The sequence below is a fragment of the Acanthopagrus latus genome, chromosome 7, assembly GCF_904848185.1.
Source record: "Acanthopagrus latus isolate v.2019 chromosome 7, fAcaLat1.1, whole genome shotgun sequence".
In the NCBI taxonomy this organism is placed as follows: domain Eukaryota; kingdom Metazoa; phylum Chordata; class Actinopteri; order Spariformes; family Sparidae; genus Acanthopagrus; species Acanthopagrus latus.
Genome location: NC_051045.1, coordinates 22,873,312 through 22,898,704, shown reverse-complemented (window position 1 = coordinate 22,898,704; position 25,393 = coordinate 22,873,312). Strand labels below are relative to the sequence as shown.

The 25,393-nt window shown below is 41.9% G+C and overlaps 2 protein-coding genes across 6 annotated transcripts; one reads left to right on the top strand and one right to left on the bottom strand.

Annotated features, from left to right (window-relative positions):
• Positions 1 to 1,374: 1,374 nt before the first annotated feature.
• On the top strand, positions 1,375 to 17,988 carry atp13a2 (ATPase cation transporting 13A2). 5 transcript variants are annotated; one of them, XM_037103840.1, is made up of 30 exons: positions 4,250 to 4,343; positions 4,939 to 4,980; positions 5,086 to 5,162; positions 5,558 to 5,725; positions 6,213 to 6,271; positions 6,362 to 6,428; positions 6,533 to 6,612; positions 6,788 to 6,865; positions 6,946 to 7,015; positions 7,145 to 7,279; positions 7,385 to 7,451; positions 8,328 to 8,459; positions 9,186 to 9,347; positions 10,934 to 11,044; positions 11,176 to 11,222; positions 11,316 to 11,504; positions 11,589 to 11,795; positions 12,086 to 12,196; positions 12,339 to 12,495; positions 12,640 to 12,751; positions 12,870 to 12,994; positions 13,116 to 13,294; positions 13,690 to 13,782; positions 13,983 to 14,062; positions 15,334 to 15,486; positions 15,616 to 15,712; positions 15,997 to 16,220; positions 16,325 to 16,476; positions 16,598 to 16,770; positions 17,687 to 17,988. In XM_037103840.1, the coding sequence occupies exons 2-30, from the start codon at positions 4,977 to 4,979 to the stop codon at positions 17,852 to 17,854; spliced, it is 3,477 nt and encodes a 1,158-aa protein (XP_036959735.1). In that variant the 5' UTR covers positions 4,250 to 4,343; positions 4,939 to 4,976; the 3' UTR covers positions 17,855 to 17,988. The 5 variants fall into 5 exon arrangements, with proteins under 5 accessions (XP_036959733.1, XP_036959731.1, XP_036959730.1 ...); XM_037103838.1 differs by lacking the exons at positions 4,250 to 4,343; positions 4,939 to 4,980 and adding an exon at positions 1,375 to 1,525; XM_037103836.1 differs by lacking the exons at positions 4,250 to 4,343; positions 4,939 to 4,980 and adding an exon at positions 1,716 to 1,764 and having other exon boundaries at positions 8,331 to 8,459.
• Positions 17,989 to 18,106: 118 nt separating this feature from the next.
• szrd1 (SUZ RNA binding domain containing 1) lies at positions 18,107 to 23,843 on the bottom strand. Its single transcript, XM_037103841.1, has 4 exons — positions 23,525 to 23,843; positions 22,116 to 22,165; positions 21,029 to 21,298; positions 18,107 to 20,246 (listed from the first exon to the last, which is right to left on the bottom strand). The coding sequence occupies exons 1-4, from the start codon at positions 23,570 to 23,572 to the stop codon at positions 20,144 to 20,146; spliced, it is 471 nt and encodes a 156-aa protein (XP_036959736.1). The 5' UTR covers positions 23,573 to 23,843; the 3' UTR covers positions 18,107 to 20,143.
• Positions 23,844 to 25,393: the final 1,550 nt, after the last annotated feature.

Here is a 25,393-nt window from a genome sequence, read left to right as displayed (position 1 = left end):
TTATTAGTTATTATTTATAGTTATTTTTATTATTAGTTAGTCATTATTATACTCTTCCCAGTGTAGTGGGAGACTACCTTCCTTATCCGTCCAATTATTCCACTATCAGACCCTGTGACTCCGCTCAAAAGTTAAAGTCCAAATCTGAGGAGAAATGGCTCTGAGTCTAAGTCCAAACCAGAGGCAAGACATCTCAGAGACTAAGTCCAAATTAGAGACAAGACCGCTCAGAGACTAAGTCCAAATCAGAGGCGAGGCAGCAAGTCTTCAGTCCAAAAAGGTGTTTATTCCAAGAGAAAAGTTATAAATCCATGAGGTGCCCCGGGGCAACTGAGAAATCTCCCCCGATCACCCTCTTTTATGCTCGGGGTCAAGGTCACCAGTGCCCTCCTGGACCACCCCCCTCGTCATGATCACGCGAGACTGTCATCTTACTATTCTCATTTTTGTCTGTCTTCCTTAAGGCCTACAAAGTGTCTCACCCAGGCCCCTGTCTGTGGCATTGGGTGAGCTGTGGCTGCACCTGCTGCTCCCCCACTCCAGCCTTATTATTACAAAGGGAGCATCAAACCTTGGTCTTACATCAGGCTCAAATTCCCTGTTAACACAGAACTGCAAGTTGTATTCTCAAATCAATTTATGTGCGTGATCATGACCCTGTTTATATTTGCCACTACACCAGCTTTCTGCAATAACTTGTTTTAAAGCTGGTTTCATCAATAAGCTTAACAGATTAAAGGAATCTTCAGCATCATAGCAAATTCTGGTCGAGGAATGCAATTTCTTTCCCATGAATATGCTTACAAGGCTAAGGACTAAATACAGTGGTTATGGTTTGGGGAGAACTTACTGACCAGAGGCTTATAAACAAGAGCTCTACGGTTAACACAGTAATATAACAGTCCAGGTGAATAACTGTTGTCTTCTAATAGCGTCTGGATAATGCTGTAGGGGGATATCCACCAGCCGTAAGGTATACACAACCTGGCAACCTAAAGGATTTTCTTTTTCTTATTAATGAATAATGAAGCTGAATGAAGCCACAGTACATGAGTTTAGCTTGCTTAAAGCCATGAAATGAATCCTACCGGAACTACTAAGGATGTCGTATACATATTAATATTTGTAGGATTGGCATTAAAGGGACAGAAAAAGATCAGTCAAATTCTAATATAAATTTTTTTAATCAAACTGGTATGCAGATTTTTAAATCTTTTGTCGGGACATTGAATATCTTTTCATATAGATAAAATGATGAGCGATTTGGAGGAACAGTACAGTGAACCACAGCACTAACGTAGCAGTCTGACATCAGGGCGTCGCGCATTCTGCATATGGATAGGCTTGTGACCCTTTTGGACCACGTGAGCTGCCGTAGCAAGATATAGTTTGTGGCTGAGAGATAGCTGGATGTTTTGAAAGAGCCTTTCCTGGCTGTCTGGAAGACAGTCTGTCATTGCGGCTGCGATGGGTGACAGAAGGTAATGGGCAGGCTTTCGTCTTGACCAGAGGATGGACAGGCGTGGTGAGTGTGTCTGAATGTTATTAAATTACGTTAACCCTTCACTCCCTGTGGAGGCACAGCTACACAGATGTGTTTGCTAACCGTTAGCTCGCGGAGGGCGGTAGCTCGCGCTGAAGCCTGCTCTGTGCTGACAAATGATAAGTGACAGAGTAACCTGCCGACTGTCTGCGGACAAAATGTACCTGTTTCTCCGACCTCTGTTGGGATGAACAAACGCCACGACCACCAGCAGCTGCTCAGTATGTGTGTTGATAGACAAAGTTGATTAACTCTGCTTTAGCTCAGACCTTAATTTAGCTGTTATCATTTGGCAACCAATGAGGAAAATCACATGATCTGTTCAGAGTTATTAGTAAGCATTTTATTACACTTCAAGTCTATCCTCCCGGTGTGTAATTTACACCAGAACTGCTCTGCCAGTACAAACGAGCTGTAATGTAAAGTGTAGTTTCACCTCATTGCTGAAGAAAAACATTCTCACTCCCAGTGGCCATGTGGATGTTGTGTTTGCACAGCCGACATTGAATTATCCATCTCAAGTTACATTTAAAGTCAACAAAAGCATCAACAGACGTCACTGCTGCCCTGCTACTGCTAGCAGACGTCCTAATACAAGCACTACAGCAGTAACTGCTGCTGCTATAACTGCTGCTACCAATACCAACAGTGCTTAATCTACACTACTGCCATGTGGGCTGCTGGTTAGAGAACTGGTTTGTTTAAAGTGGAAAATCTGTGGTAAATCAGCCTTTTTATCTATGCACAGATTGGCTATAAGTAATTGCTTAGGCTGAAAAAAAATGGCTAGTCACTTTATGGGTCAGGTAGTGCACAATGGGTTTATCAATTATTATTATTATTATGGACAGAATTAACACTGATGACTGATGACAAGACTGAATCAAAACCATCGTGTGCCGAGGAGCTGAAAGGCTCTGAAATAGTAATTGTGTTTGGGTTTATCACTACGAGCGTCCCCTGTCACATAGTACATAGTCATGTGCCCAATTATGAACACAGACAAATAGATCAGACCAGCTTTATACTATGAAGGTCTCTCCCAAACAATTGCATGTATACAGGCCGTTGACCTTAGCTGTTGGCGTCGCTGGTGTACAATTTGAGGCTGAGGTTGGTTTTTTTTCTGCAGCCTCAGCTCAGATGACTTTTCTTGTGCCTGTCCAGTCATTTGCAGGCCTACATACTCATTTCCCTCTTTTCGATACACCAGAAAGTTTGCCCTTGTGTAATGCTCGGGCTGACAGTGACACTGAAAGCCTGGACTTTCTTAGGATAGCTGGATTAATATCCTCTGTGGCCTTGTTGGGAGTCCTCATCTCTTCCAAATGTAGGCAGTCCTTTTGAACAGAGTTATTGATTGGAGCCTGGGACAACTGTAAATTAAAAGGAGGATAATGGATGACTTTCAGATGCCTGAAATTCCTGTGTGTGTGTGTGTGTGTGTGTGTGTGTGTGTGTGTGTGTGTGTGTGTTCAGACAGTCTATTTAGGTGGGCTGTGTAAAACCAGATGGACTTCAATTAGATATTAAGGAAAACATGTAGCTTTATTGTCAAGTAGACATTTCTTCAGATGGGTCATTCCAAATAGTCCAAGACACAGCAAATTGTGATTTGTGACTTTAAACTACAAAAGGTTTGATTGCAGACCTGATTGGGTCAGAGTTTGGCCTAGTTAGATCAAAGCAGGCATGTGATCTGGCCAAATATCTTGTTTCCCACATCCTGAGAAGCGTTCACATGATTATACTACAATCATCTGATAAAAACAGATGACTCAGTTTCTTGGTTCCCTCCACAGTGTGCGTGTATTGCGCTGTGTATGTAAATTAGCGGTGCACTACATAGTTTTTGGGAAAAATGTGCAATCAGAAGAGAAAAATCCCGAAACTAAAACAAACTGACCTTAGCGGACAACACAATTTCATACTGTTTTACTTGGTTTATATGTGGCGGACCCTGCCATCTCTCTAGCTTCAAACAGTGTACTGGGGACTGTTTACTCTGAGAACCGCTTGTTTATGAAGTTATGGGGGAAAATTAATAATCTGAGTTTGTATTATTATTACCTAATTAACATTGTTTGAAAAAATACATAGTGCTCCTTTAATGTCCATACAGCAGCTCGTCAGCCACAGGACAGAAATGAAACACATTTTTATGACCATAATCTGTTATCATGAGGAAAGTTAAATTTATCGACCACTGTAACTTTTGTATAGTTGAGATGGCTACTTTATCTGTTTTGTTTGTTTGTTTGTTTGTTTTTCCGGCGTCGTCGTATGAAGAAACCAGGCATCTATGATATGAACCAAACAGACAGACGCAGTCTACCGTCTTTGTGTTTGTGTCTTGTAGCATCCATTTGTCTGCGAGTATCGGCCACGCAAACAGTGTGTCATAAACCTATTAAATGTCCCTTTTCCGCATTTCTCGGTAACGATACATCTGACCCTTGGTTACTGCGCTGCCACACTCAGCCCTGCCTCCTCCACAGCCGGTCGGACAGGTATCTCAGACAGGTGGCAGCCGCTCCAGGCACCGCGCAGGTTAACCCGCAAACACACAGAGGGGGGCTGTCGCAGCCGGACCGGAGCTGGGCTGTAAGCAGCGACAGCTCTTGTCTTTAACTTGCTCTGCACACTGACTTTATCACTTTTGGGAATATATTTATGTAAGACTTCCGGTCTCGACTGACGGTAAGCTCTGTGTCCCTCTCAAATGTGTTTTCGAACGAAGGAATTTGGTTTCGTCTCCTGACGTTTTTCCAGGTCTTTTGGAAGCGGAAGCGAGCATCAGGTTGAACAAACAACTCGCTTAACTGCGCTTTAAAAAAAAAAAAAAAAAAAAAAAACTCGGCGGTTTTATGCTATGTATACATGGACTTTGCTATCAGTTTAAGGCGAATTTATATGGCTTCACGAGGCAGTTTACTGTCATCCCGCAGCCCTTTAAAAGTGAATGTTTGTGGAGGAGCTCGAAGTGTTTTCCGTCGGGTTTCCTGACCTTATTACAGCTGGTGGCAGCTGTAGGAAAATCCCACTAGCTCACATATCTGACAAAAGTTAGGTTGCAGAGGGTTTTTAAATGACTCGAACATCCAAAAGCACTGTTATAACCACGACCTGTAAGTGCAGTGCTGTAAGCTCTGAGGAGTGTGTCATCAGTCAGCCGTGAAGAGTAGACTTTTTATACATTATCACTGTACACACAAAACCTGCTCGTTTTTATCTCCCACCACTGACCTCATACACAAGATCTGAGGTTAATCATGTCACCAGAAAGCTTGATCGATGATTTCATTTTTTCCTTTGCTGATTTGTATGTATTGTTAACATCTGCAGACCTCGCACATTCTATTGACTGCTCTCTGTTTTCACTTGTGTTGTGTTAGCCTCTCTACAGGCAGAGTGTTGCTGTGAAAGGTGCTGTATGAGTGAGTGTTAACACTGACTGGGGGTGTGATTGTGCTCGTCAGTCCACCTATATGTTGCAGCAGAGGTACTGTTGTGTTTAATGGTGCCAAACCTGTAACCTGTAGGTAGTGTGGTGGAGCCGCTGAGCGGACTCCCCTCGCCCAGTCCACGAGACCCCCTGCTCAGCCCTGATTCACACATGGTAAGAACCTCCACAGTGTTCCTGCTCAATCAACCACAAGTGTTGCAAGTTAAGTTTTTGATAAAGAGATGAGAAAAGAGGACAAATTTGGGAACATTTAGCGATTTTATGTGAAGGATGAGAGTCTTCGTTGATAGGCATGTGTGAAGTTAAAAGTTAGAGATGTGCATGGTTCCCTATAACCCTGATATATATTTACAGTTTCAGAGGAATCAGTGGTTTCGAATATCTCTGCCACATTTGGTTCAATTATCACTGTTAAAAAGCTGATCAAGCTGCTGTTGCAATCTGGCTTTTCTTTTCTCTCAGTATGACTGCTGATAGATTAACCAGCTGTATGGAAATGAACCTGTATTTGAATCTGACGGGACTGTCTGACTCCTTTGCCTCACCAGGATGCTCAGGGGTATAAGTGGGTGCGATGGCGGGTGTGGTTGTGTCGCCTGGCTGCCCTGCTGTCCTTGGGTTTCCTCCTGATCGTGTTTCACTGGCGCCCGAGGCTTGGTGTCCTCGCCCGCTGCTGCTCCTGCCCTCTGGCTTTGGCAGATATTCTGCTAATCAGAGTGAGAGAATAATTCATTCCTACCCAGATTTGAAACTTGCTGAAAATGGTGTTTTCTCTCAGCATTGCAAGAATTACAGCTGACCTGTGTGCCACTATATTCATTTTTTATGTTCTTTAAGACACAAACAGGACAGAGTTCAATCTCATAATGGCAGTAACTGCCCAGTTCATAAAACATTAGATTGAGCAGTCAGTTTTCCATTTTGCACATTTACCATACATAGACACAATCACCCTCAATGTTGCTGAGGTTGAACTAAGCATATTTATACCTTGACTTCATACTTTACTTTGTATTTGTTGGTTGTGTCACTGTCTGAATGCAAGAGCAAAATGTAAAATAGTACCGTGTCTACGGCAGTATTCTGTTTTTTTGTCTCTGATATGCTGCAGTTTAATGCTTTTATTTATTGGTGGGTCAGGTGTCTCATTTCCAACAATCATAGATGCACTGCATTGTGGATTTTTGTGTTCTCTTTCTTCAGGACTGTTTCGGACAGCAGCATGTGGTGGAGGTCCTCACAGAGGAGATGGAGGAGGGCAGGTCAGCTACATGTCTCATCACTTTTAGCCTTTCAACACCATCTAATAACACACGTCTGATGAAACTGTGACGTTTGTTTGTCTGTTTCAGTTTGGATTTGTTGGGAGAGCTGGAGGACACTGAATGGAGAGATACAGTTCAGCTGTACCAGGAGAAGGTAAGGGGGGTGCAAACTGTTTTTCTTTTGTTTTGTTTTTTTAACGGATGAATGTGCTCAGGGATCCTCTTTCCCAGACTGAAATTGACCTTAATGTGTTTCAGAAAATCCTGCTGCGCTACTACCTGTTCGAAGGACTGCGCTACATCTGGCTGGACAGAAAAGGAGCATTCTGTCGTGTTAGGTACTGAAGCCGGAAACCCAGAAACTCGTGATTTAACTGAATGCTGAACAGCTGGATTCTTGCTGTATATTTGAATAAAACGTGTATTCTATATGTTGATAGCCAACTATTTCGTTCCTTTAACCCTTTTTTTTTATTAACCATTAATGTTGAAACCTTCTGTCTTGGTCTGTAGTGTCCTCAATGAGGACTGGACCTGCAAGGACCTGTATGGCTTCCAAAAGGGCCTGAGTCACCTGGAGCAGAGCTCGAGGTTAGAAAGGATGCATGAATGGAGAAATCAACTTATTCTTGAACATCAGACTGAGTAATTCATGACATGAATTCTTTCAGGAGACGCATGTATGGGCCGAATCTTATTGATGTGCCTGTGAAGCCTTACATGAAGCTGCTGTTTGAAGAGGTGAGATGAAAAAAATTGGTCTTTCATATACTGTCTCTGATTTTGATGTGAAGTTTAAATGTGTGAAGTCATATTTTATTAAACTAAACCTGCGCCTTCCTCTTTGTCTCTCTTTATCTGCGTCTTCAGGTCATCAACCCCTTCTATGTGTTCCAGTTATTCAGCATCACCCTGTGGATGATTGATAATTATTATATTTACGCCATATGTATATTCATTATCTCCATTGTGTCCATCTTTATCTCGCTATATGAGATTCGCAAGGTGAGCTTACAGTTGGATACTTGATCTGAAAATAATGTATTTGTTTAGACATCAGAATGGATGGAAAAGTTGTTAAATAAACCTTATTTTGATCTTACTCCACAGCAAAGTGTCACTCTTCGCAGCATGGCGCGGTTTGTCACAAAAGTCACAATAAGGAGAAACTCAGCAGGTGAGTGTGTGCAGATGCTTTCTTCAACTTCCAGTCTGAATTATTTTTATCGTTCTTCTCTGTCTTTGTGGATACGATATTTGATTGACATTTTAGGGACATTTTGTTCACTTGGCATTAACACTAGTCCTGCAGTCATGTGCCTCCTCTAGCCAAAGGCTTTTGGCACAGAAAGAGTTTTGTCCTGCTAAAGGATCAAGTCAGAGGAAGAGCACAGTGTCTTGATGTCAACAAAACCCTTTGGACCACCTCAGTTTCCTGATGAGTTGTTGGCTTGGAGGAGGGTAATAGTTTTGGATTGTAGGCATGGTTTTATGAAGTGATAAATAACCATCATTCAAAGGGGGTCAGAAACCGTAAAACATGGTATTGAGCTGCCAGCTGATACCATGCCCAGGTGCTGTTCGAGATGGTAGACAATAATAGTTGCCATGTGTTCTCCATAAATAGGTGCTTTACAGGAACCACCCTTGTTTCAGTTTCCCAAGTAGTGGTTTAACTTGTACCTCTCTTCAGGCATTGTACTTGTCAGTTCTACATCTTTACAATTCACATGTGCTGAACCGCAGGTTAAAAAAGGTTTCCATGGGTCAGTGGTACTGTGGTAATTGAAATCAGAGATAATTTCAGGATTTTATTTTGGAAATTTGCAGGAACATAAAATAGTCTATTTTAAGGAAAAGATACTTCGAGATTGCAGTCGTGTAGTGATTGCACTAGTCTCTCTTGTTAATTTGAGTAAAGAAATGGCTGTAAATCAGAAAGCAATTGCATTTTAGTAGGCCAAGAAAAGCCAGACTGTTTCTGTCTAGTCATTCTGTATTAAAGCCATAATGCTTTAAAAGGATACTCATTTCTATTTGTGTGTTTTCTCAGCAGAGGAGTGTGTGAGTTCGGAGGACCTGGTCCCTGGTGACTGTATAATCATCCCTCAGGAAGGTCTGCAGCTGCCCTGTGATGCTGCCCTGCTGGCTGGGGAGTGTCTGGTGAATGAGAGCATGCTCACAGGTGATCCTCAAAACCACCAGGCAGAGTGCAGCTGCAAAGATGTGTCATATTTTATAACTTAAACTATATTATTATTGCCATGATCCCTCGGCGCATGACGCACCTTCAGAACTCACTGGGCTTCCTCATTACCTAACTTTAGTGTTGCGTTGCAGCAGTTTTCACTTTAAATGTAGGATTGAAAAAAAAAAAAACACTTTAAACTGGGTCAGGTCACAACTTTGAGGATGATTGGAATCACAAATTGGTCGTCACAAGTGATTTTCAAGGTAACTGCAAACTGGTGCTAGTTACTCCAGTGGTATATGAGGGTTCAAGCCTGTGATTTCTCACCTGTCAATGAAATTGGTATGTGAATTTCTTCAGGCAAACAAATTAACAAACTCAATCTAAAATGAACAAAAACTGGCATTTCTGGGCAATAAAAGAGAACCATGCCGTAAAAATGGCAACTAAAGCCTGATTCCAGAGCTCTGAATAGCATCTCTGATATGTGAAACTGAAAAGAAACAATTCAGTATGATGCCAACTTAGAAAGAAATCTAAGCTAAGCCTCCTGTTTTCCAGTTCCATGATATTCTAGAGTGAGTTTGATCAGTGTATTCTTCAAATTCAGTTTTATCCGTCACATCCTGTCCAGCATCAGGACAAAAGCATTTGCAAATCATCAAACACAGTCTCTGAGGAGTACATGTATTAAGCTGTGCGCATCATTCCTGTGTGCAGGTGAAAGTGTCCCAGTGCTGAAAACCCCACTGCCTGCTGGTGAGCGGACGTACAGCTCAGAGACTGAGCGACGACACACCCTCTTCTGTGGCACCCAGCTCATTCAGGCTAAAGGAGGCGGGCCAGGAGGCAGTGGTGCTGTTGCTGTGGTCACAAGCACTGGTGAGTCGAGAAAATGATGATCTGAATCATTAACCTCTAGTGAGATGTCAGTTAAAGGAAACCTGTGGAAATTGTGACATAGTAGCAATATGGAACAGCTTTTGTTTGTGCATGGATCTAAACTCTGCAGGTTTCCAAATTTCCTATTAGAAAAAGAATCACTTTTGCACAGAGTTTATAAGGAAGGAACTGTTTTTAACAGGTTTGTAAGAAGTCAAGGACACACACAATGTGTTTTGGTGAATCGTACTGAATAAAAACTTTTGTTTGTTTACAAGGAAGCTCCACATGGCACCTTTAAAGGTCCCATATTATACTGTTTTTCATCAATTTCACACAGCTGTCAGAGGTCCAACAACACTGCATTGGATATGCATTGCCCCAAACCCATCCATGGTCCTGAATTTCAGCTGTCTAAAAGTCACTCAAGTGAGCTCTGTAGAGAGCAGGCTGTTTCTGTGCCTGAACCTTTAAATGCTAATGAGCTCCGTCTCTCAACGCCTGACTTGCCTGCTACATGCTCCTCTCAGGGACAGGATGCCTCTTACGGTAGCGGTAGCATATGCTAATGTTATGGTGGATGTATATACATGTATCGCTATGGCTCGCGGAGATGCTTTCATTCAACCATACCAGTTTGACCCAGAATCAGACCCAGAAGGAGAGGCTCCTGAAGAAATACAGACTCTGTGGCTGCAGCAGGATGTTTCAAAATGGTTAGTGTGTCTTAATAATGTTAGTTCGTACATATGTGTTGTTACAGTTACTGTCATGTAGCCAATGGCTAACAGCTAGTGAAAGCTGTGTTTGTCTCCAACACAGTCTCCAAACTCTTGGACACTGTCCGCATCATCTCTGTCTCCAGTCTGCACGTTTCCAGACTTTTTACTGTGACAACCAAGCTCCCTCGTAATATTATTAACATTAAACTCGCTTCAAACAGTTGCGAATCGGAGCTAACTAGTTAGCCAATTTCCTTTTACGACGGTAAGTGTCAAGGCAAAGCCAGCTCTGGACTGACCCTCATTACTGAAACAGTCCAACGTGAAGTGGTTAGCACACACATACACACTAGCAGGAAGCGTAGCTGGCACATTGTCATTAAAAATGACACAATCACTGTCTCTTCTGTTGTTCTGTAGCAGGGACAGAATATAGGCACTGATGTTGATTTATACAACCAACAGAGCAACGTGCGTGTCTAACTCTGAGCGACGACATTGCGAAATACTGCTGTCTTACTGCTGGACACACTGAGCTGCACCTCTTGGATGAACGCCCCCCTCTGTGATATCTCCTATCTCCACGCAGAGGAGGCCTGTCTATGAAAATGACTCCTTTCATTACGTAATGAAAGGAGCTGAATCTGAACAGCCTGTAGGAGTGCCGTTTTACCAGTGGGTGGGCTGCGGAGACCATGCAGGAATCACTTGTTTTCCTCATTCTGGGAGTTGGCAGGCTCAGCAAGGACCAGCTTATATATGTAGAGACCAGATAAAACGTGGTTTTCATAATATGGGAGCTTTAAAAGCGTACCGTTTGGCCTCCAAGTCAAACCAGTTCTCCTTTTCATTTCTGCTCCACAGGGTTTTTCACAGCCAAAGGTAACCTGGTCAGCTCCATTTTGTATCCTCAGCCGACCAACTTCCGCTTCTACCAAGACTCTGTCAAGTTCCTGCTCATCCTGGGTTGTGTTGGTAAGAGCTTCCGTAGAGACTGGCCTTATTTTGTTTAAAAACTCTATTATTATGTTGAGCTACTTAAGACTTTTTGGAAAATAATTCAACAGCAATTCCATCATTTTCCAATCTCTTCCTTCTTTCTTCAGCTCTGAGCGGCACAATTTACAGTTTTGTGGTCCTCTTCAGATCCAGTGTAAGTGCACTTCTGTTTCTGGCCTGTCTATATTTAACATTCCAACAATAAATGGAAGAGATATTGCTCACTTGTGTCTGAATGTGTGTCCAGATGACCTGGATGGAGCTGATGATTAGGAGCCTGGATATCGTGACCATCGCGGTGCCTCCTGCCCTGCCAGCTGCCATCACCACGGGCACTATCTACGCTCAGAGCAGACTGAAGCGACAGGGTGTCTTCTGCATCAGTCCGCCACGCATCAACATCTGCGGCAAGGTGTCAGTCTTCTGCTTTGACAAGGTGAGAATGAGGACGCGTGGAGGACCGTCGTGACCGCCTGACATGTGGAGGTCATCTTTCATCAGAGTGCTCTTGTTTCTTCAGACAGGAACTCTTACAGAGGACGGTCTGGATGTGTGGGGAGTGATGGAAGGGGGACCTGCTGGTTTTTCTGAGCTGGTCCCAGAGCCCAGGCTCCTGCCCCCAGGGAACATACTGACAGGCCTGGCCTGCTGTCACACTGTGACACTGTTGCGAGATCAGCCCCTGGGAGACCCTCTGGAGCTCAAGATGGTCGAGTCCACTGGTTGGGTATGACACTATGAAGCTTATTCTATTTACTTCAAGAGGTGCTTGATTAGAACTGTTCACTATTTGTGCTAAAACAATACTTTTTGATATTTTAAAACCTCAGATATTGTTTTGTTTTTTCAATGCCCTCTGTAATCTAATGTCACAACATGTCCATCTTCATGTGAACGTCTGTTGATTCAAATTATTATTGTAGATTTGTATTAGATCTCGTACTTGCATTTATATGGTACTTTCTGACTACTCAAAACGCTTTTGAACACATCTTTACGTTGTATCTAATTTCCCAGACACTTGAGGAGCCCGAGGGAGATGGAAAGGTGCTGGATGCAGAGTTTGGAGGCCACAGAGTTTTGGCTGTTATGAGACCTCCAACTCAACAGCTCTCAGCTCAAGGACCTGTGAGTTACCCCAACATGTAGACTCTTATGTAGACTAATCAATGGGGCTAATTTGCTATAAATAATTATATATGAAATGTCAACTTCTGTCTAGAGTTTCCACTTATATAACTGTTATTCTTCTCTTCCATTCTGCTGTTAGTCCGCGAGGAAGGCGGTGGCCATTGTGCAGAGGTTTGCCTTCTCCTCGACCCTGCAGAGGATGAGTGTGGTGACGGTGGCCCGCGGGGGACACACGGCTCTTGCTTTCATCAAAGGATCCCCAGAGATGGTGGCTAGCCTCTGTCTATCAGAAACCGGTCAGTATTTTATTATCAGTAATGACAATAATAATATTTAGTTCACATGTAATTGTATAGCTCAGCATTATAAATAGAAATGATCTTATCACCAATTCCTGTCAGTTATTTTCAGTGTCAAGCAGGAATGCTTTATGCTTACAGTGCCAGCACAGTTCTCAGGAAAGCTGCAAAGCTTCTCCAGTGAAGGCCTCAGGGTTCTTGCACTTGCCTATAAACCATTAGACAGCAACACGGACTTCAGGAACATTGAACGGTGAGAACCCAGTCTGTATTTCTGGCTTCTTTGCAGCTCTTCAGCAGACTCCTTTTTGTTTCCTAGAAATGATGCTGTAAACACAACGCAGATTAATGCAGCTGTGTGTCCTTCACAGAGGGGAGGTAGAGAAAGACATGCACTTCCTGGGCTTGCTGATGATGAAGAACCTGGTGAAGCCGGAGAGTGCCAAGGTCATTAAGATCCTGAGACTTGCACAACTTCGCAGCGTCATGGTCACCGGTGGGAGTTGATTTGTATTTTTATATAAAAAAATGTAGTTAAAAAAGACCTTTGACTTTATTGTTATTAAGTTACCAGCATCAATGTCTTGTTAAATCTACTTTTGTCTGTCTTCACATAGGAGACAACATTTTAACAGCAGTCAATGTTGCAAAAAGCTGTGGGATGGTGGGATCAGATGAGAAGGTGATATTCGTCAATGCAACCCCCCACACTGCCCAGTCCATGCCCACCCTGAGGTTCAACCTGGAAGACGGAGGGGCTACGGCCTCCCAAAGCGCGGTGGAGGTCATCACTCAGGTTGGTCCTGCTCACACACACACACACACACAACACTGCTGTATACTCACCGCTTCTCATTCTGTTTATATCTTGGGTGCACTCAGCTGCCAAATGAATATATTCGACACCTGTAAGGAGAAGAGTTGTTGTGTGACAGTTCTGTGATTCTGACGCTGTTTGGATGACAGCCGTGACTTTGCTACTTATGAATGAATATTTAAGGGAATAACCTTCAACATGTGTCATGACTGAGTGGGATCTTCTCTCACACAGCCATGCTCTAGGACCTGAAAGGCACTGTGATAAAGTTTGATTGGAAATGGAAACTTAATATTTGTCCTCATCTGCACTCTGCGCGTTTTAATGATTAATTAGATATCGCTGTTATTGATGCCTTTCTGCTCTCCTCTCAGGGCCTGTATCAGGGTGGTTTTGGCTATCACTTGGCTATAAGTGGCAAGTCCTTCGCTGCCCTCTGTGACCATTTCCCTGAGTATCTGCCAAAGGTAATGTGTGTTACATATTCCCAGGAGGAATGGTCTGACAGTGGTTATGATAACTGGGAGAGTAATAAGAAAAAATAATTAACTTAGACTAACAGACTATATTTCAAGCTCCATTTTCACTTGAATAACAAAGATGATGACTGTATGAAGTCAGTCAGGTCAAGATGTGATCCTTTGTCTTCATTTTTTGCTCATTGCAGGTTTTGTTGCGAACCACTGTATTTGCGCGCATGACTCCTGACCAGAAAACCCAGCTGGTGAAGGAGCTGCAGAAGCTGGAGTGAGTCCAGACACAAAAGGGGAAAAATGGGAAACTCAGAGGAAGGACAGAAGGAAAAAAAATAAACCCAGCAGAGCAGGAATACACTGAGGGGAGCAGAGAATTGACTATTGGGGGGGGAAAAAAACCCTCATTAACCTGATGTTCCAATACTTAAGATTTGGATATGTGGATCAATAGATAAACTGTTACATACAGAAGTCTGATTCCTAGTCCACATGCACACTGGTATTTTATTGAAAATGCCATTTTAAAGCAAAAACAATCTCTGTACAGATTAGATGTTGGCAGTTTAATTATTAATATCTGTGCATACAACACACATCTGAAAATGCATATCACAGGACCATTAATGTCCACTGAGCATGCACATTATTATATATTGTAATCAGGAGGCAGATCATGAACTCTCGTTGGTTGCTTAATTACAGAAATTACAGAAATTCTAAACAATTTTTACTTTTACTTTTAGTTTTTATTACATAATATATGTTACAGGAACCAGCTACAAATGAGGCAACAGGGCATTCTTCCTGAAATCACTACAGAAATGATGAGGCAGCGAAACATAAATAATCTCCTGGATAATGCGTTTTTTTGTTTGTTACAAATGAGCTTTTTTAAAATCTGTAGCCTTTTTTGTCTCTCTTTTCTGAAATCACATAGATGAAAGCACTTAGAGCTGAGATTTTGAATTTCTTCACCCTGAAATGAGTTTTCCTAAAGCTCCGTAAGTGAGTTAAAGTGTTGTTTACGTGTGTACCAAAGCCAAAATGCAAACAAAAAGTTGGGTTTTATGAAATATCTGTGTACTTGTGGACAGAGACTGAGGCATTTTCCTTGTCCAGTCGTGAGTAAAAACTCAGACTTGAAGAGCACCAGAAACAAAACCAGTCCTGCTACTTAAATACACATGCATAAAGTGAACATATCTGGTGTAAAGTTAATGTTTTTGGTGAATTAAAATAATGTATTTCTGGAGAGAAGAGTAGTGTTCTCTGATTAAAAAAAACAAAAAACAAAACAAGAACTAAACAAAAAAAACTCTCACAAACACCCTGCAGAGGGAAAAAGGCTGATGTGCTGTGGGATACTGAACCTCAAAACGAGTATATAGTATATTTTTTGAATCCATATACATCAGATGCTCTAGACGTCAGGGGCTTCTCATAGTTGCATGATAAATGTAAAATCCGTGCGGTATTTGTGATTATTTTAATTTAAATTGTGAAGTGCTGCTGGTTAATACTTGCTGTGTTCTTTCAACACAGCTACCGGGTGGGCATGTGTGGCGACGGGGCCAATGACTGTGGGGCTCTGAGATCTGCTGATGTCGGAGTCTCCCTGTCTGAAGCCGAGGCTTCAGTCGCCTCACCTTTCACCTCCAGGACAGACAACATCACCTGTGTGCCGCTTCTCATCAGGTGAGGAAGTAGGAGGCGTTTCAAGTTTTGAAGTTAGGAAAGAATGAAAACCAACCGAGCCAGGATTGTTATGGAACAGCATGTGTAGCGCAAGAAACGATAAGACGTCTTTCCCTCTCGTCCGTGCAGAGAGGGCCGATGTTCCCTGGTCACCTCCTTCAGTCTCTTCAGATACATGGCCCTCTACAGCCTCATTCAGCTGTGCTCCGTCCTCACCCTCTACACTGTGAGTAGCAGTGTCACCTCGTCTCACCCTCACTTTCAATGTGGCCGCTTTTCTTTGCTGCCACTAAAGCCCACTTTTAGATCAGATATTATGGAAATCCAAAAATGTTCAATAATAAATAAATAGATAAAGATTTTGTGAAATTTATATATATATATATATATATATATATATATATATATATATATATATATATATATATATATATATATATATATATATATATTTTTAGTTTTTTTTTCAACTCTCATTGAAACATGTGACCTGTTGATGTGTGTGTCCAGATGAAGACGAGCATGGCAGACCTGCAGTTCCTGGTCTGTGACATTTTTGTGGTGTCTGTGCTGGCCATCGTGATGGGGAGGGGAGGCCCCAGCGAGGAACTGCACCCCCGCAGACCCCCAGCCAGTCTGATAACTGTGCCTGTCCTGGGCAGCATCTTCATCCACACCTGCATGATCATCCTGGGCCAGCTGTCTGGGCTCTTCATCACCATGTCACAGGACTGGTCAGTAAAAACTCAGTATCTCAGATTTAAAGAAGGACCAGGACTACAAATACACACAACACACTTTAATTGACTGTAAAACTTCCTTCCCCATGTTTTTTCAGGTATATTCCACTCAATTCAACAGTTTATGGAGCAGCCAATCTGCCCAACATGGAGAACACCAGTGTGTTTGCCATAGCAGGTTTCCAGTACATCATCATGGCTGTGGTGGTCACCAAGGGCTACCCTCACAAGAAACCCCTCTTCTACAATTGTAGGTCATTTCAAGGATGTTGCATTTCATTGTTGTCATCCTGATTGAATATAATATTACTGTAGAATCGTATCAAAGTTTCTGAGCTCAGATGTGACTTTGGTTCTTCTCGTCTTTGCAGTGATTTTCCTCGGTATACTGTTCGTCCTCTTTGGCCTGATGAGTTGGCTGGTGTTGTATCCTGGGCCTTTAGTTTGTAAACACCTTGAAATGTACAACTTCACTGACATGGGTTTCAAAATGCTGCTCGTCGCCGTGGCTGCTCTCAACTTCGTCATTTGTTTTGTTGTGGAGGTGAGTGACCATGGACAATCATTTGTATTTGTCTACTACATGAATAGCGGGCTTAATTATTAGCTCCAACACAGAGCAGATGAGACTCATGACTTTTGTCATATAACTGATGATGGGATTATCCATAACTTAACATTAAAGTTATACTGCAACCAAAATGTATATTAGAAGACCCCCTACAGGCTGCAAATGGATTTAAAATCTTTGAAATGTTCTCCTTCATAAACAAACCAGTGAATGCGGTCATTCGAAGTTCATGTAGCTTGCTGTAAAATTGAATGGTGACGTGTTTTCATGGCAGAGAAACTCCACATATGCCCATAGTAACTTATCTGACCACGCCTGGATTCTAAGTATATTCAAAATTAGCATGATTTGTCGTAATATTCCTACTCCTGCTTGTTTGTACCTCATTTATATATGAGGATGGTCAGTCAGTGTATGCTTTCAGCCTCCATGAAGCAAATTTACAAAAGTCATGAAAAAATGCACCCATAAAGTGTGAAACCTGGGATGCAAATGAAATCATTATCATGAAAAATTCAAATGTCATTAAAATGTAGTGAAGCATTGCTTCTGGTACAGTGGAGCAGCACAGATTCTTCAACATTTCATTTGACAAACTGGCTTTTGTTTTTCTATATTTTTGGCTGTTTATAGCTGCCATTTGTTTTTTTTTTGGGGGGGGGGGGGGGTTCCAGAGGGTTCCTCTACGGTGGCCCTGTGGGTCAATACACATTTCAGAGAGCACGACAATTCAGAAATGTTGTGCTGTTTTCCAGAATGCTGTGTAATGGCTCTGTAACACTGTAACTCCTGACTGTTTTCATCATTGATGCACATTCCAAATTGATGATCCCGTGATATGTTCATAAAAGCTCTTTTTAACTGTTCAGGTGCTGTGTTTGTTTCCCAGGTGCTGATAGATGTGGGTATCCTGAACTGTCTTCGCTCACTGTGGCAGAAGCGTCAGTCAAAGAAACTGTACAAACGTCTGGACGTCCTTTTGTCGAACTCCCCATCATGGCCGCCTCTAAATCAACCCCTGTACCCCACAGATCACACAGTCATCAGCCTTAGCTAGCATCTACTTTTTCCTCTGTGGCACACTTACAGTCATCTAAGCCAAACAGTGCTGTGGATCCACAAAATCCACAGCTTGACCAATAATGCAAAGTCATGTTTACCTGTATTAATAAAAACTATTTTTTATCTAAACTTGAGTTAAGATGTTTATATTTTCTATCTATAGTGATGTAATGCTGTGGTCACTTGTGAGCTGCTTAAGACAAAAGCAGCAGCCAATTAAATGAATGAAAACACATCACAAAACAACTTTTTTTGCAAATCATTTTATTAAATCAGTATTTACAGGCAGTTTGTGTTCTCACTCAGAGCTCAGCTAACCCCGTCTGTCTCCTGCTCTAGATTTCCTGAACTAAAATCTCTTACCGGTATTGTGAATTCCCCCTCGGATCAGTTTCTTGATCTACACTAATAAAAATCAACAACCAGGAAGTTAAGATGTGATACAGGAGGCACAAGCTGAATTCAGCCATTACAATAACTTTTCTATTGATGGTGTGCACCACTGAATATGGCTTAATTTGAGATCTCTTCTCTGTTTGAACAAAAAAAAGGTGAAAAACTAACAGCATCTACTGGGCACAATGGTCCTGGTCACTCAGCCAGGCAGTCAGTTCACATACAGTGTTTCCATGATCCATTTCAGCAGAAGACCATCAGTCACTGACCAATTACACGAGGGGTGACGTTACCGTTTCTGTTCTGTAACACGACCCAGATGCCAACAGACAAAAAAAGGAAAAAACAAAACAAAATAAAACCTGGCATTCACTCATCCTGGGACATCATTTCAGTTACATTTCACCACACACTCTACAGCACTGTTTCTATCTAGTGCCAGCCCAAGCTTCAATACGGACATTTGCTGTTTGAGCAATCAAACCCACTGGAAAAATACAATCTTAGTTCATTTCATTCATTCAGTCTCGTTCACTTGCACCTGAGTTCCTACGTACTGGACGTCAATGAAGGACATGAAGAAACGAGCACACCGCTGACGAGCTTGAGATGTGACAGAGAGGCTTGTCGAGTACAGCAGTAAATTCATTCCCCCACCTGACACCCCCCTCAAGCCGCCGCCAGCACCTTCACATAATGACATCTGGATTAACTGATGTATGTACAAGTTGATTTTAAAATGGGATTTTGGTTCATTTCGATTAAAATACTGCTCTGACATTGCTGCCATCTCATACAAAAAGGCAGAAAAGCTAAAAATGGATTTAAACCCATAATCTTTTCATTCTGTCTTTTTTTTCTGCTTTCACTTTTAAATAGAAATGATGTTACAGTCTAAGGAAGACAGCTGAAAGGCTTAAAATAAAAAATAAAAACATAGCTTTAAGAGAACTCGTTGGATAAACAACTTGACACACATGACCCTTAACCTCAGTTTTTAAAAACAAATGGCAGTCTACATAATAGCCATGTGGTGATTATGCTAACAGCACAGTTACAGGGCAGGTACCAGTCAAGACACCACAAGCTGTGACACTGAGTGTCTGAGCTTCGACTTTAAGGAGAAACCGAAATGTAGCATTTTTGAGCATTTTAACACCGAACAAAGGTTGAGAAATGCAATGTTTCCCATTTCATAAAAACTGCAGATATGTTTATTTAAAAAAATCTCAATTCTAAATACTCTTAATAAATGGGTTATTTGTGGTGTATGTATAATGTGAAGTTCTTTTATCTGTACTGTAGATATCAGAGCATCCCTAGCATCAATAATAAAGACAAGCAAGAAAACAAAAAGATAAAAACTGTCAGCAAACATCTGAAAAATTTAAAACGTGTAAAGGTTTGAGAAGTGATATCTGGTATTATTGCTAGGGAGAAGCTGCTGCCCAGGTACCAGCTCATCTCATTTTGCTATGGCCCGTCACTTCTCCTCTCTTTGCCGCCCTCCATTTAAGTCTTTGCTTCCGCCTTGCAGGCGTCCTGAGGCGGAGTGGCTGGGGACTGGAGGAGGAGGAAGATGGAGGTGAGGGGCCTCTCTTAAAGGGATCATCACAGTGAGTCCAGAAGATGTCCATAATCACAGTGTCAAACAGACTGGAGTGGGGAGGGAGAAGAGAGCTTATTTCCATCTGTCTTCCTCGTGGAGTTCCTTGCTCCCGGTCAGTTCAACACGACTGATAGTGGGAGGCAGCAGCGTGGCTGTACTCGCAGCCCGTCTGATAGAATGGAACCACAGAAAGATAGTTTTAAGATACTTTGCCGTCTTTGCTCTCAAATTTGCCCTCGATCTCTCTCCCCTCAACGGCTGGGTGGCCCCGGGGCCCACTTATCTGTGCTGTCGGAACCCTTGGGTGCCGTCTGGCTGCCCCACAGTGTGATTGTTAGATCTGGTGTCCTCTGAAGGCAATGTAGAGTTATTGCGCCCTGGCCTGGCAGAAAGACAGGAGACAGGAATAAATTAGAGACAGCAGTCTTTAACACGTGCCAACTGCTGGGCAGAAACTTTTTCCAGGACTGTCCTAATTTCCAAATCCCTGTAGTCTCCCAACAGACAGGTATCCACACATGATTTTAGTTATAGTATTGCCTCTTGGCTTTGAGTTTCTCGGTTGCTTTTCTATTCGTTTTGGCACATTGCACAGTAAATCCAACCCAACTGAACACAAATGAAAAGAACCATTCAATGGAATACTGTAGCACTGCATCAGAAAGATTTTTGTGATTAACTTTAGGCTCCACTTCCTGTTAATCAAAACCCTGCCAAGTCAAACGCAGAACTAAAAGCAGTGTGCCTCTGCCAGCTGTAGTCTAGAAAATGAAAGCAAAAGTTACACATCAGGAGGGGAGGTTAGCTTGGTTCTCCACATCCTTTCTGATGAGTTGATTCTGACAATTCATCAGGGATTCAGCTGGAAGAAGTCCCATTTTTTTAAGTGGCTTCTGCTTTAGTTCTTCTTCTGGTTTTCAGTTTGTGTTTGTAGGAGAGGCTGATTTATAGTTTTAAATATAGGTTTGTTCATTTGTTTGTTTTTGAGCCTTAAAATAGCACCTATTCATTAGCTGCCCTTCTCTCAGTTGGAAACTTGGCACACAAAATGTTTAACAGTCTTAAACACAACTACAAGAATACACCAATAGCTACAGCCCTCAAGCAAGGCCTGATTAAGCTGCGAGTAAAACCTCTAAACTGTCAATATTTGTGGATGATTACCTGTCAGTGTTGGGCTTTTCCTGAGGCGTCTCCTCTGGGCAGGCGCTGCCCAGTATTCTCTTCCTGGCCTCTGCGTACTCTGCTTCACGCTGGGCCAGAGACTTGACCTGTGGTGTGGGCCTGTTCTGATTCAAGGGTGATCCCAATGAACCGTTACTTGCAGGCCGCTTCAAGATGCGTATCTGAGGTGGGGGTGCTGCTGGTAGAGAGTCGTCCTGTATCACCATGGTTGTCCTCAATGGGGATCGTTGAGAATTATTACTGGACTCCCTAGCAGACCACACAAAAATGAGTAATATGACATACATGAAGAGGCTATTACTTTTAAATGGGGGTGGAGGTGCCAATAATAGCTAAGATGATGTATGCATGGCCAAAAGACTAAGGACAGAAACCCAAATACATTTATTACAGATTCAGTTTGCTCCTGCTCACCAGCAAAGTCACATACTTAAACAATTTCTGAAATTCAACTCAGCTCACTTCAAAACTATGAATACATGAATTCATAGATTAGAGGTGCACTGTATAGTTTTGGGAAATTTAAATCAGAGAAAGATCTTCATTGACTGATTTTAATTTCTAAAAAACACACACTTGTTTTCATGCTTGAAAAAAAATGGATAAACAATAAACATTAAAAGGATTAAACCATTTCAAACAGTTTTAAAGTACTCTGTTTATAGTTGACGGACCATGCTACCTTTCTAACCTTAAATCATGTTCCAGGGACCACATTTTCCCCTGAGAACAGCTTGTTTATTATTCATGTCATTATTACCTCATTAATACTGTATATGTTACAATTCAGAGTTTGAATTTCCTCTCCAAAACGGCACAATGCCACTCTACTTAAATAAAGTTAGTGGACCTCATTGGTGCATCCCTTGAAATAACTCAGCTCTTGTTATAGCTATATCATCTGTAGGTTGAACTGAAGAATTTGCTTGTACCATTTCGTAGGATATGTTAAAGGGTATTGCCAAACACATAAGCAGGAAAACACATGAGCAATATGGCTCTAAATGGAAATTGAAGTGATGATTTTAAAATGACACATTTGGGACCACTGCTCTTCAAGCCTTACTTTTCTCTCTGGCTGATCCTTAGCTTCTCTTCCAACCGTTTTTCCATTTCCTGTGAGGGGAGAGATGGTCCAGAAATGCATTAATGTAAACAAACAACATGGTCAGATTTATCTGGTGTAGGAGGAAGAGGTGGTTAGCGAGTCAGAGAGTGGCTGGAAAACAGGATTCAGTTACAAGCTATTTATACATGTGTAGGACAGCTGCCAAGTCATAACAGAGAGTGCTCAGCTAGCCAATATTAATCTGCTGATGTTGCCAGCGAGAATTGCTAAGGTAGATTGAAGGATCGTTTTTAAATGACGTTTGCCACTGACTAACACCAGAAGGTTGAGATGATAACGACCTGTAACTTAGCCTGACAAACTTGACCAACTTCTTCTCAGCGCCACGTTACTGACGTCACGAGCTAGCAATAGTCTGCCAATGTGCCGTGACGACGGCTAATGTTAGCGTTGGCTAAATGTACAGACTTGCCAGTTTGGCAACAAAACTAGCTTGAGAACAGGGTTTTACCAAACAACATGGCCGAACATGCTGTCCACAACAATTTGGAGTAGTGAACTAGCGACATGAACTCACAAAGTTAACTCGTTCGGTCAGCCGATATCATAGTATGCACAGTGAAAGCCAGGATCCATAGAAAATGTGCGAACTTAAATGACCAAAATGTAATGGCAACTGTATCCATTATAACAATCTCTGTGACTATTGCTCCTGTGAAGTTGGGGTAACTAATTATCTTCACTTTATTACAGGGACATTTCGATGTAACGAAGGTGGCTAAATCGCTGCTAAGCTAACGTTTAGTCGTCTATAGAAGGGTTCCGTTAATGTTAGCTAATCGTTGTTGCGGTGGTCTAACATAAAGGTTGTTAGTGTCAAAATACACATTCCGAATGAATTTAAGGCGAGTGTGTGCCATGTGAGGGGCTCTAGTTGTCTTGTGCGAGGGATGTAAATTTGACCAATAAGTAAACCAACATTGATTAGACACATTTTCCACGTTAGCCATAGTTAGCTTAGCATTTGCTCACGCCAAGCATTTCAACAGGAACTTTAATTTCGTGGGTATAGCTCGCGCCATGTTAATTGATTAGCCGGTCAGTGTTAGCTAATAAATAGATACACTGGGGTTATTTCTTTTGATATTAGTTTGAAAAAGTCAATGTCGCTTGGCTGGTCCGTGTTCATCCCGTCTCGCTCGCTAACGTTAGCTAAGCTAGCTAGCTAGCTACTTGACGTTAGCTCGGCAAGTTTCTTAAAGCTAACGCTAGCTTTAGCTACACTGCTGGCCCGTGCGAGGAACAACGTTATGAGAACTTCTAAAAACAACCACGTAATTACAGAGACGCTACCAAACGGGTATCCCCTCTTACACTGAAGGTATATAGAACCTTTCACCATTTACCCCACTATCAGCAGCTTCCTCCCAACTTTCGACGACCTCCTCATCCATGTTTCATTTTGCTCACACACGCTGTCCTGGGCTCCTTCAGATCCGCCTCTCGGCCGTCCGCAGCCTTTGACATCACACTGACGGATTTCCCCACCGCATGATGCTCCTCTACACAGCTGATTAGAAATGACCTAAAGATGCTAGCTGCATCTCGGTAGAGTGTCAGCAAACAAAGAACAAACTTCTGTAGAAGTAGTAGAAGAAATAGTGAGACTTTTTTTTTTTTTTTAAACTGTTTGCTCTAAACATGCCACAGGTGTGGGGAAATCTCCGACCACTTCCTTATCTGCTGCAGCCTTCCCACTGTGTGTGTGTGTGTGTGTGTGTGTGTGTGTGTGTGTATATATATATATATATATATATATATATATATATATATATATATATATATATATATATATATATATATATATATATTAAAAGAAGGTATGCAACAACAGTTTGTATTTTAAGCAGAGCATCTCTTTCTTGAACCAGTCTGAATAAGAAGAGGCAAAGCCCCTGGAGTGTAAATGCATATCTTCTTAATGTCTGTATTTATCAATTCAGTTTCTGTGATTGCACCTCTTTAAAATGCAGAGACTCACCATGGCATTGGCCTCACATACTCCTGCTGTGGCCCTTCCTCCTGTGTAGAAGCCATTTTGGCTCTACTTGTGGTGCTTAACTTTATGTTACAGCAAACTTTATCAAGGAGTCAAAGGTCTTCGGTCGCACAGTTAACAACATGAAGACTTCCTGGTTGGCTGATTACAAAACTTTTGGGATAACCGCAGGTTTTGTGATCTCTGTGAATTAGGCAAGGTTTTGATTGAGTCACATTCCCGTTTTGTCTGTATTATGATGTACATTCAATGAAATGCCAAGACTTTGTCTCTAAAGCTTAGAGAAAGCACAGAGATGGATTATTTCTCCAGTGTCACTTGTTTTGTTATTACCACTGTGGTTTATGATCGGGGCAGGGTGTATGTTTTATGCATGACACTAATTAAAATCAATCAATGGAATGTAACACTCATATATTACTGCAGCATTTCTTATAATTTCTTTCTTCTTCAGTCCTCTCAGAGGTATAACTTACATTATTTATATTCCTTATTTCCAAGCACTACGCGTTGATATTCTTGGCCATGTTCTTTTGATATTTTATGGAGGATTGTTGGCACATAGACAACATTTTCTCAGCTTTCCTTCCCGTTGTGATATGGCTGTTTCTGTTTGGACACATGAGGGCAGTGTGGGTTTGTCATGCCACCGCTGGTGATGTATAGTTTGAAACTCAGTACTGTAATATGCCTATATTGTTAATACATTTGCATGAAGTACTGGACATGATGAGTCATAGAGTGAGCACAGGTTGCACATGTTAAACTCTTAATTGTGATAATGGACATGACTGATGTGTGTGTGCTTATGTGTCCTTTCTCAGTTATCCTAATGACCCAGTGTAGAGCAAACCTATAAAGTCATACAAGTATATTAAACTCATCAGTTGTCTACGTTGTGTTGTAAGAGCGTATTGGAAATGAAATCTAGACTGGTTCATCTCAACAAAGTGTGTATTAAGTTTTACTACTATTGAACTTTGTAGCCTGTAACCTGATTAGACCTTTTAGCACTGTTTACACACAGAAATGTTGTTTTATTGCTACCGGAGTTATATACTGTCTGCTTCCTCCTCATCATAATTATGATCTCAGATAAGAGACACTTCCAGATTTAATGCTTCCCTAGTGTTTTGGTCCGGATGTTATGAAGCTGATATTGATATAAAATAGAAATGAACTCAGTGTCCCAACTGATACGCACGTAAGCTTTTCC

Excerpts from the sequence above, each read along its gene's own strand:
- atp13a2 (XM_037103835.1), top strand. The coding sequence starts at position 1,731 with ATGAACAAACGCCACGACCACCAGCAGCTGCTCA. Across the intron at positions 7,280-7,384 it reads CGCTATATGAGATTCGCAAG|CAAAGTGTCACTCTTCGCAG; the intron begins GTGAGCTTACAG and ends CTTACTCCACAG. Across the intron at positions 7,452-8,327 it reads AATAAGGAGAAACTCAGCAG|CAGAGGAGTGTGTGAGTTCG; the intron begins GTGAGTGTGTGC and ends GTGTTTTCTCAG.
- szrd1 (XM_037103841.1), bottom strand. The coding sequence starts at position 23,572 with ATGGATGAGGAGGTCGTCGAAAGTTGGGAGGAAGCTGCTGATAGTGGG. Across the intron at positions 22,166-23,524 it reads AGGAAGCTGCTGATAGTGGG|GAAATGGAAAAACGGTTGGA; the intron begins GTAAATGGTGAA and ends CTCCCCTCACAG. Across the intron at positions 20,247-21,028 it reads GAAAAGCCCAACACTGACAG|GCCAGGGCGCAATAACTCTA; the intron begins GTAATCATCCAC and ends TCTTTCTGCCAG.